The 12,044-nt window shown below is 29.9% G+C and overlaps 1 protein-coding gene across 4 annotated transcripts; it reads left to right on the top strand.

Annotated features, from left to right (window-relative positions):
- Positions 1 to 5,446: 5,446 nt before the first annotated feature.
- LOC107616831 (transcription factor bHLH113-like) lies at positions 5,447 to 7,724 on the top strand. 4 transcript variants are annotated; one of them, XM_016318746.3, is made up of 5 exons: positions 5,447 to 5,911; positions 6,001 to 6,111; positions 6,326 to 6,391; positions 6,642 to 6,779; positions 7,095 to 7,724. In XM_016318746.3, the coding sequence occupies exons 1-5, from the start codon at positions 5,594 to 5,596 to the stop codon at positions 7,266 to 7,268; spliced, it is 807 nt and encodes a 268-aa protein (XP_016174232.1). In that variant the 5' UTR covers positions 5,447 to 5,593; the 3' UTR covers positions 7,269 to 7,724. The 4 variants fall into 4 exon arrangements, with proteins under 4 accessions (XP_016174232.1, XP_020966795.1, XP_020966794.1 ...); XM_021111136.2 differs by having other exon boundaries at positions 5,992 to 6,111; positions 6,329 to 6,391; XM_021111135.2 differs by having other exon boundaries at positions 5,992 to 6,111.
- The last annotated feature ends 4,320 nt before the right edge of the window (positions 7,725 to 12,044 follow it).

The following is a 12,044-nucleotide window of genomic DNA, read 5'->3' as shown; positions in this document are numbered from 1 at the left end:
TATTTGGAGGACTTGGGCCAGCTGCACTCAGAACCTGTAGGAAGGAGGGGACCAAAACATGACAAAACGCAAAGCACATCAAACCATATTCAGTCAATGCATATATCAAACAGATTATAATGACAAATAATTGCATCATTACAGTAGGGTGTTGTTGTTGCCTGGTTGGCTATTTGAAGCATCCTGGACATAGTAGTGAATAATATTAAGACATATTAGTCCTTCAGGAATAGCATAATAAGACAGATAAGTCCTTGAAGATTATGGTATTAAGACATACTAATTCCTGTGGTTTCTAGTACTAAGACAGTTTAATCCCTGACTTATTTAATGATAAGACAAAATTATTGTTGAAGTGTATAATCAAATACACTATTATCCATAAAGTGATCTTACCTCTGGTGGGGGAGCTGATTGTGACAAAAGAAGCACAACTAGTGCTTGTGAGGTGCTACCTTCCTTCTTCTTAGGCCGCTTTGTCTTCGACTTTCAATTGGGGCTTGAAGGAGCTCCCTTTCAAGTTTTGTAATTGTGGCCCTTTTCACCACATTTGCTGCAAAACATAGAGAATAACTTCTTCAATTTTTTCCCTTTGCATCAATGGCTCAGTAGGATCTTTATGCCTATTATGAACCTTGGGCCAGCCGATCCCTCTTTTCAATTTTCTTGCTAATTCAATGCTAATCAGCTGCATTACTCCCTAAATTTCTTGCACAAGTATGTTCATGCTGGTACGTCTTAACTTGATAATATTACAAGGTTTTGTTGTATGACAAATGAACCAAGAACGGACACTCCTCATCCTTGCAACCCATTCTGACCATCCCCCTATCATTCTTGATCCATTTCAGCTCCCTTCCTTCAACAATGAATGAATCATTTGCCACCTCCTTAAACCTTTCAACAGTGGCGAACCTCATTCCTAACTCAAATCTGCCCTGACCATGAGCATAATCATCATCAAACTCATGAAATTTCCTACTGTTACCTTCATCCTCAGATGAATTGGGTGTATGCAATTTTTCAGACTCATACTCAAACATGATTTCCTCCACTTCTACTGGGACTTTACTGACATAGAATCCACCTAGCACTGGATTATCCGGCTGCACATTAGGCCCATCACCACCACCTCCTTGATCATTCGGCCCATCAGCCCTCTGGGCCCCACCTATACTACCTGTCCCAGCATTAGCGCCTCCACTATTTTCTTCTCTTGCATTCACACTTGTGCCATGTTGAACCCTCTTCTTTCCAACCTTAGACTTTTCATTTAACCCTTGCCTCTTTGCAACTGGCTTCTTAGGGGCCAGTACCTTCTTTTTACCCTTCATACTTCTTTTTCTCTTGCCACCAGCAACCCCGTCATTACTGTCGGTTTCAGTACTATCAGTCTCAAATCCAGCTGGCGGAGGTTTATATAACAAATCTTTCATGCTCTCGTACCCGTCATCTAATGAAGAGGATGTCTTCAGTTCCTCTAAAATTTCATCTACATCCACATCCACTGCGCCATCACTATTCTTACCAACATCATCAACAACCTCAGGATCATAAACAGGGTAATCAAAGTATATATAGAACTCAGAAGTCTATTGGTTCTTTAATATGTTCTCTCGCATTGCATTGATCCCTGCATTCCCAGTTAATATGTTTAGTCCAGACTCAATGTCAGCACTTGTTGGATCATACCAGTATACTGTCTTGTATGACTGGTATTCTAAACCCTTGAATAATGTTACAAGGTCTCCAAAATTCACAAAGTCTAGGTTCATCTCAGGGAACCTCTCTTCCTTTCTATTCTGATAAACCAGGGATCCATCACTTCCTCTGACAAAGTTACCTCTGTGGTGAAAAACCGGCACCACAAAAATATCAACCATCTGAAATTAACCCATGAACAATTATGTGTCAATCTAAAAATAGTTACAAAAATTATGAATGAAACTTCTTTGCCCTAACACAATCCATCCTTCTAATTCTAAACACAACATTTTAAAAATAGTTTTTTCACTTCATAACACCACTATTACCTACACTGTCAACATACACACATAATGCCTTCACCCTTAGTTCACACAACAATAACCAAAACTTCAACGTTAAGTAAGGTGCTATTACCTTCTGACGACGAAGGTAGCAATAACGACCTCAACAAAAACCTTTTTCTTAACCTCCGACAGCAACTTCACCCCGCACCGATTGTTTTTCTATACGTAGTGTAATTTTTGGAGTGAGAAACAGGAAAGAGAGAGTTTGATCGTTTGTCTTCTTAGGATTTTCAGTAATTCAAAAAATCAAACATGAGTGTTATGGATATTGTAATGAGAATTAAAATGTGTTCGGAAGAGTGGGAGAGAAACGGCGTCGTTTTGGAGCTTGGGGATTAATACGTTCTCTTTTCAGAAACTATAGTACATGTATCATTCCGTAACGGTCAGGTCAGCACCACAGAAATCACGTCAGTATTTTCTGTTAAGTCTAATAGAGGAATAAATTTATCCACATTTTAAAAAAAATCAGAAACATAAATATATCTTTTATTTTTTGAAAACAAAAATATCTACAAACAAAAAAAATCAAAGACCTATTTGTTCTTCTCTCTTAGATTTATAAAAGGAAATTTGCTCCATTAAGGTGAGGTCTGTGAGGAGCGTTGGAAGTACGCATGATCCATCTGCTCTTCAGTTACGTAGTTACACCAAAAATATTTGTCTTAAACTCTTAATTTCGTATTAATAAGTCTTCCCCCTTTACTGGCTCACAATTTGGCAACTCTTTGACTTACCGGACTTCATGATGATATCACTGAGATAACTTATTGCATGGTTTGTTTCAAAGAGATGAAATGGAGACATGGAGTGTACCATTTTTGTGTGTATTTAATTATTATTTAGAGTTTCTTTTGTTTACTTTTTATTAATAAGTGTTTTTAGAAAATTGGTTCTAAAAGAGTTAAAGTTGTTATTAGTAGAATTCTTTTAAATTTCGTTCTTAATATATAAATACACTGCAAGTATTTAAAAAGCTACCTTGTCACCAAAAAAAATTAAGAACTATCTTTAATGATTCATTTTTTTAAAAAAAGTGACAATTAAATCCAAAAAAATTTTGATTTCGAATTAATTAATATAAAAAATATTAATAATCAATTACAATAATAAACGATAAATATATTATATCTTTTTATTAATGGATAATGTAAAACGAAACGAAATTATTTATATGTTTTATTTTTTATAATGACTTGTCCTGTGATTATATGAATAAGAAAATGATATTGTTTTGACGAATCCTAACAAAATAAGTGAAATTTCGTTTCAAAAATTATTATCTTTATGATTTATTTTTATAAATAAACACGTAACTGTAATTAATGATATGGATAAATATTATTGTTAAATTTTATATAATAAATTGACAAAAAAAAAAGAGATAATATATCTACTATTTATTATAGTAAAAGACTTAATTAATTGACACTCTTTTTCAAAATCTAATTCGTTCCAGATTGAACTTTGAAAAAGTCTACTTATTACTTTATATTTTTAAATCCCGCTATATGTATATCATTTATATTTATAATTTATAATAAACACTAATTTGACGTCAGTATTTTATTGGCAATCATATATAAATTCTGTTTGTTTTGTTAATTAAAAAAATTAAATATATAATTAATTAATAATTATTATATTTTTATACAAGTGTTAAGAGTATTTGATGTAAGTTTTTACTTTTAAGTTTTCATATAGATTCAAAAAAAGTGAAAACTCAGGTGAAGTTGACTTTTACGTGAAGTTGATACTTAAAAGTCGTTAGATAAAAATTTAGTTAAATCAGTTAAATTATCTAACGATTCTTAGATATTAACTTCACGTGAAATTGACTGCACCTGAATTTTCACCTTCAAAAAAATAAATGTCAGATGACAATATTTTTTTATCAATTTTAATTAATATTTTAAATTAATACTTTATTTTGATGTTATTAAAATTTAGAGTACAAAATTTAAGATTTAAAATTTAGTAAAAAAATAATATTTATTACTCAAAATTTCTTTTTATCCAATAATATTTTTTTAGTAATAAATTCAATTGATGGTTAGTTGATGACCAAAAATAATAAATTCTAATAGTTCTCAAACATTTTTTTATGAAAATTGAACAGTAGATTTAGAATTTGAAAAATGAAATAAGAGTATTTTTAAAAATAAATATTATAAAAGTTTTAGTCTCTATTTCTAAAAATTTTAATCCTATATATCTCTATTTTTTAGAAGTATCAAAGAGATTAAAATTTTATATATCATTATTAAAATTTTAATTCTAATATCTAGCTAATAAATACATCCTGTATCTCAATTTTCTAATTTCAATCTCAATCTCCACTTTCAAATGCTACCAAAAGAAATTAAATTATTGGCTAAAAATAGCGGCCACTAAACTTTCTCTTTTCTAAATGCATATTCCTTTTTTAAAAAACCACTAAAATTTTAAAATAAATACTTATGAGAATTGATGGAATACTATAGACCAATTTGAAAATGCTTTTTCTTTTTAATGTTTTTAACAGATATGAATAAATGCACCTACTTTAAGGAAGAAATTCATGTGTGAACATGAACCTCTGCTTATTATGCTCTTTTGACTTTTCATTTTTTTTTTTGGTTATCTACTCTCCTCTTTTCAGTTAGTAATAGACATGCAATTTTAAAACCAATTATTTAAAATTAAACTTATATATTTACAAACTCTGTTGAAGTAAAAATAAAAAAATGAAAAATATTTACTAGTATTTCTTAAGAAATTGATGGGCAGAGTTAGCACTATACTACTATTACAGAAGTAGCATCCTTGTGGGGGTAAAGCAAAACACTGAACCAATTTGGGTTGGTCGAGTGGTTAGCTCACTCGTCCGCTTAAGCAAATGTCGGGAGTTCGAACCCCGCTTTGTATATGCAGCAACTCATTGGCCAGCGACAGACCCTTAAATGGAATTTAAATCCGCGACGAATTAGTCCTTAACATATCGGGTTGGGGGATGCTGTTTGGGTAAAGAAAAAAAAAAAAGCAAAACACTGAGAGGGTAAGAAATTGGTAAGAAATTGAGAATAGACAAGGTTGCATTTGCATTGGAGGGCGAAACCACGGTTTTCTCGGGCCTGGTGGGTTTGACCACTTCTTGCCGAAAACCAAAGCCTTCCTTGGAAATAGCCCACTCTCTCACTCAGCCCAACTACACTAATATTTAACCGCATTTTCATCATCTAAAATGAAAATGAAAATGAAAATATGAATTACATACTTTTGTTAAATAAAAATTAACCACACACTTACCACTTTAACTCTAAACAACAGCGAGCAGCAGTGACATTAACGTGGTTACAAATGTCTCTCACACTTTCTGCCACTTACACATTTATGACCTCTCCCTTTATTATTATTATTGCCTCTGTTACTCTTCCTCCAAATAAAATTAAAAAAAAAAAAAAAGAAAAGAAAAGAGAACTTCTCTTCTACTCTTGTAGCTGTGACTGCAAATTGCTTTTTTTCCTTGTGTGTTCTGTTCTGAGTTCTGACATCAGTCTTTAATGGAGGCCAAGGTTGATTTTGAGGTGGACAATTTGACCACAGCTACAGGGAGCAGTAGTTTCTCTCAACTACTCTTCGGAGATGACGATGATCATCATCAACATGCATTGGGTTTTGCTGCTGCTGTGGACCATCTCCCTCTTTTCTCCATTGACAAGCCACCCAAAATGCTCTCTTTTGGAGACTTTCAACCCCACCTCTTGCTCCCTGAAACCAACGCTACCCCTCAGAAATCTGTAATCACTTCAAGTGATTCTTCTTCTGCTTCTTCATGCAACCACACCACCACCGCCATTAACTCCATGTCCAAGACCAATGTAATAATCTTCCTTTTTTTTTTCTTTATTTCTTTTCTTTTTCTTTCAAATATTTCGTTTTGTTCACCGTGTGGCTCAAGAGTTTGCAGAAAAAGCGAAATTGGCCGGGGCTACAACCCATTGTGAAGGTGCCTAACAGTAACAACAAGAAGAACAAAACAGAGAATCCTCCGAGTTCAACTTCAAGCGGTCATGCAAAGGTGAGGAATTTCAAACATTTTAATTGTTTGGGTTTTGCAGTTGCATGACCCTATTCTCTTTTCAACTCAACACTTTCGCTGTCACACACATGACACGTCCTTTTCATATTAAAAAAAACAACAAACTTTACATGTGTGATTCTGTTTCTGTATGCATATATACAAGTATATGGTTTTATATATTTTATATAATTAATATTTGGAATTGGTTTAGCAGAAGAAGGAGAAACTCGGGGAACGAATTGCAGCATTGCAACAACTAGTTTCTCCCTTTGGGAAGGTAGCATTATAGCAACTGACGTAGGTTGAAATTTAGTGCAGTCAACTTCACTTCACGTGAAGTTGGTAAAACGTGAAGTTGGTAAATTTGATACTTGAGAGTCTTTAGATAGATGAAAATCATCTAAATACTCTCAAATATCAATTCATGTGAAGTTGATTTTATTTAAGTTTTCACCTAATATATTAATATTAATAAAATTCATATTCTTGATTGATTGATTGAATGAAAATTGATGATGCATGCGCAGACAGATACAGCTTCGGTGCTTCACGAGGCAATGGGCTACATAAGATTTCTCCATGACCAAGTTCAAGTGCTATGCTCCCCTTACTTGCAGCGCTTGCCTTCTTCTTCTTCTTCTCCTTCTTCATTTCAACATCAATGTGTACGCAATCTCTTTTTCTCTTTCTCTTTCTATCGTCAGATTCTTGTATGCTTATGATTTATTGCAATTAATTGGTTTTCTAAACCAATCCACAAGAAGCCAAGGAAAGGAGTTAGAGACGGTAAAGTTGTGATGTTGAGGGTCCTACTTTTGATGTGGACAACACTACCCCCACCCACCTTCCAAACCTTACACTTACTTGAAAATGTTGACCTTTGTTTAATGCGTCAAACTGTGACAGTTTCCCATTTCAAGTTTCAACTCTTTTCATTTTATGACACCACATTTTTTTGGTTTCTGTACCCGTTTTTTCAGGGGGAGGAGGAGGAGCAAGTGAAAGAAGACAAGAGGGACTTGAAGAGCATGGGACTCTGCCTCATCCCCCTCCAATCCACCCTACACGTGTCAAGTACCAACGGTGCTGATTTCTGGTCACCTGCTGGTGCAGCCAACAATCTTACACCTTATGCACACCACCAATCCAAATAGACCATACAGTTATTATTATTCAACTACACTCATTTCCTTTTTGTTATATGCAAAAGAATGAGTTAGTTGTAGAAAGTATATTAATTTTCTTATATATGAATTTATTATGAATGAATATATAGTTTACAAATTTTGTATGTTTTGGGGAATGGGTGTGACAAAATTGGAGATGGAAGGATTAGAGGGTAAAGTATAGGAAAAGGGAAAGTGGATATAACTATTAACAGGAATAGTTCAAAGTGTACACATGGGGGTACAAATTGAAAGGTCAAGATTTTGTCCTAAATTATGTATCATCTATTTTGTGGAGGGACCCTTTTCTCAGAGGAAGGATTTAGGGATATGTGTGGCCTCAACTAGGATTCTAGGATGCCATATATTTTTAATCTATGTTTTTGTCCCTTGTAAATCTCGGTAGATTCAGATACTAGTAATTAAAATGAAGTTATTCCAAAAGGGTTGGCAACTTTTTAGCTAGGAGAACAATTCTATAATCCAAGTCTTGAAAATGTGAACAAAATTCATCTGCTAAGAGAAAGAATAATATCATATTCAACTAAAAATGTTAGTATTGGAATAATCGTATCAGGGATATTTTATTACCGGTTTCCTCAGTCGTCACCTGTGACGGGATGCGTTGTAGTTGTAGGGTTGTAGTTATGGTTTGATTCGTAAATTAGATCTTGTCATTTTTTTTCAATTGTTTAATAAAATATAATATTTTATTATTTAATGTTTTTTATATATTTTTTATTTTATTTAAAAAAATAAGATAAAAAATTACATCTTACCAAATAATTAAGAAAAGGGGATACTCTCGTAAAGATACAAAAAAAAAAAATTTTTTTTTTAAAGATATTTTTTAATAATTAAAATTTAATACATATAATAATTTAAATTATGTTATTTTTGTCAAAATTAAGTAAGATAAATTAATTTGACCGAAAAATAGTAAATCAAAATTTGAATCCGTCTAAATTAATATTATTTTTTATAAAAAATGACTACAATACTTTTATTATATAAAATGACTAAAATATTCTTATTATATATATATTAATTTTGAGAATTCTAAATTTTAGTCATTTTCTTTTTTATCGTTATAGGGTTAGAATTTAAAGTTTTTAAAATATATATATATATATATAGGGATATTTTAGTTGTGTTTTATAATAGGGATATTGTAGTAATTTTTTAATAAACAAATATTAATTTATACCGATTCAAAATTTAATTTATTAATTTTTTTACTAAATTAATTTGTCGGGTCTAATTTTAATAAAAATAATACAATTTAATTGATTATATGTGTTAAATTTTAATTTTTAAAAAATATCTTTAAAAAAAAGACGTTTTTGACATCTTTATCTAACATCTTTATCTAAGTGACTTCTTTAAAAAAAATAACTGAGAAAATTTATTCTCAAATTTTAACTTCATAATTTATCCATCTGGCGGGTGGTGTTGCTGTATATTCAAATTAAATTAAATTAAGAGAAATGCTAGGGCCAGCAATTTTGGTATTTTACAACCATCAATAGTATTTTTAATGGTGTGAGATTACATCTAATAGTGAGAGATCACTCACTTTTGTTTTAATGATTAAGTGCTAGCCAAAAAACACAAAAATTGCTGCCCCTATATTTTTCCTTAAATTAAATGTGTACAGTCAGTCCGTCAAAGTGAAGAGAAGAGAATATTGTTATGGTCTAAAATTTTGTTTGTGCTTTTTTATCTCAAACTTTCAAACATAGAGAGGCTAATTTTTTTTATATTAGAATATTATTAGTAATTTTTGTTAATATTATGATATTTTAGTGTAATAAAGTGATATAAAAAGTATATGACATCAGAAGAAATCGTGAGCAATGATTTTAAATAAGAGAAAAAATAAAAAAAAATAATCAGGATATTAATTACGATTTTAAATAAAACAAAAGGTGACTAGAAATCATGAGTTGCTTCAATTTTTTAATTTAAAAAAGTATAATTTATAAAATCATAAATTACAATTTTTTTTATTATACAAATTAGTCCTCATGATTTATGTTGTACATCACACTTATAAAATACACCAATTTAAATTCATATTAGTGTACTACACAACTTTATCAATTATATAAAAAATAATTAGTACCCTAGAGAATTAGAACAATTTTTTTAAAAATTATATTATATGTACATCATCAAATTAATCATCATATAGTCACACAAAAAATTACTTATTATATATTTGTGTATAAATATAATTAAAGTTAATTTATTTTTAATATATATTTTATATTTTAATATATATTCTACACTAATAATTATTTTTTATAGCTGATTTTAGTGTACGTCAAATATAGTTAAAATTTGTGTATATAACAAAAAATCAATATTTTAGCTCATTACTTTCAAAGATTATATTTTATGTTAACTTTTTTAATATCAAAAGTTTTGGCAATAATTTTTTTTAAAAAAATATTAGAGACTATCGAAATTTATTGTTAGCCTTCTAACATTCATCTTTTTTAAATGCTAACAAATTAAACGATAAAATTAAGTGAATTTTAAAAACTGTAAGTCGTTTCACTTTAAATACATAAGTTTATAAAAATATAAATTTTTAAAATTTAATTTTTATTTTTGTTAGTTTTTTCTATCTTTTATTTTAAATTAAAATATTTTTTATTAATATTTATGTTTTAAAATGAATATAAATGTAAATAAGTTATTAAAAATAATAAAAATTGTGCAGTATAACTTATATGTTTATGTTATGTTTACTTTCTCAATTTTACTAGCAATGTATGCGAAATTGTGATATAATATTTTTTTCTTTGAGCATTAGCTGAAAAAAGGTAAAATATAGATTTTGTTTTTGAAGTTTGTCGAAAATTTTAAAAGTATCTCTAAATTTTATTTTATTTTTATTTTGTATTAGAAATTTTTTATTTGAATCAAATATATCCCTAAAGACTAATTTTTAAAAACAATTAAGACCAATTTAGCAAAAACTTTTCATAGACAACCTTTAACATAAGAAATTAGCTCTTAATTGTCAATTATTATTATTAAATTAGTCCTAAATTTTTTTAAAATTTAGTTGTCAAAGATATATTTGATGCAAATTGAAAGATTTTTGGGACAAGATTTAAACAAAATAAAATTTAAGAACATCTCCAATGAAGTATTTTTAGAGTATCACTTTTAATAATTTCAAGGAGTGAATTGATTTAGAATTGAAATTTGCATTGGAATTGATATATAAAATGAAATCGGTATTCCCTTATTAGAGATATGATAGCAGTTGGATGGAGAATGAATAAAATTTTGCTATTTGTATAATTATATTGATAAAATAATTAAAAAATAATATAAAATTTTAAACAAACTAACACTAAGTATTTAAGGAGCAAATTTCACTTTGAATTTCAAACTACTATTTAAATATGGTCCCACAAATATTCTTGTAGAATCTAAAATAAAATTAAAATTAGAGTATTTAAAATTTTGTTACAAATTTTAAGATAAAAAATATGTTTTAGCCTATAATTTTTTACTGTCATTTCAATTGATAAATAATTAAATGTAGAATTTTTTTTGGTATAAAAATATAGAATATTTTTATTTAAATAAAAAATCCCGTAATCCAGTTAGGGGTGTACATGGTCCGGCTCGACTCGAAGACACGGCCCGACCCCGAATATTTTAGGGGCTATTTTTGTGTGATTTCACCGGGTCTAGGGTCGGGTAAGGGTCTCAAAAATAGACCCGGTCATTATTTCGGGTCGGATCCGGGTCACCCGAAGTCGGCCCGGTCATCATACACAATTAATATTTTGTGTTATTAGTGATGGATGATGGCTATTCTTATGTGAAATTTAAGTATTATAAACCTTAATATTTTGTGTTATTAGTTATTATAAGACTATAAGTTAATATTTTGATGTTTAAAATGCATAAGATTTTAGACTAATGCATAATATTGTGTTTAGGGGTGGAAAAAGGCCAGGCGGCCTGCCAGGGGCCTGCAGCCTGGCCTGTATTTGGCCTGACCTGTTATAAAATAGGTACAGGCCCAGGCTCTTTTAAAAGCCTTAATACATTAATAGGCCAGGCCCAGGCTCACTAATTAGCCTTATAGGCCTGTCAGGCCTGCCTGGGCCTGTTAAAATATAATTAAATATATAAATAATTATTTATTATTAATAAAATTATGAGATATTTTAAATTTATTATATTTTATTATAAATATTTTTGTATATTTTAAATATGTTAAAAGTTTAAAATTTTTTACAAATATTAAATATATGACATATTACATATAACTATTTTTATTAAAAAATAATTTTTTTAAATAATATTTTTATTTTTGTAAAAAAAAAAATTAGCAGACCTTTTAACAGGCTTCAGGGCAGGCCAGGCTGAATAACAGGCCAAGCCTAATACTTTATAAAGAGCCTATAACAGGCTGCAGGCCAGGCTCAGGCCAATCAACTGTATGACAGGCCAGGCCTGTTAAGAGCAAAGCCTGGCCTGGCCTGGCCTGTTTCCACCCCTAATTGTGTTATTTATATTAATTTAAATATTTAGTGTTATTAGACAATATTAGTATTGATTATGGTTATGCTTTAATTTTAGAGAAGAGTTAATTCTTGTTATATTTTTCTAAGTGAATTCTTATAAATTCTTCATTAGTAGAGTGAAAAGAATTAGGAGAAGGGGGATCCACGGGCAATGAAAATGAATGGGAGGCTCGAAAAGTTGGAAGAAGAAAAAAATTTTTGGTTC

The sequence above is a fragment of the Arachis ipaensis genome, chromosome B9 (genome assembly GCF_059453495.1).
Source record: "Arachis ipaensis isolate K30076 ecotype BB chromosome B9, ASM5945349v1, whole genome shotgun sequence".
Taxonomy (NCBI): Eukaryota; Viridiplantae; Streptophyta; class Magnoliopsida; order Fabales; family Fabaceae; genus Arachis; species Arachis ipaensis.
Note: the sequence above shows the minus strand (reverse complement) of the source record. Positions and strands in the feature narration are given on the sequence as shown.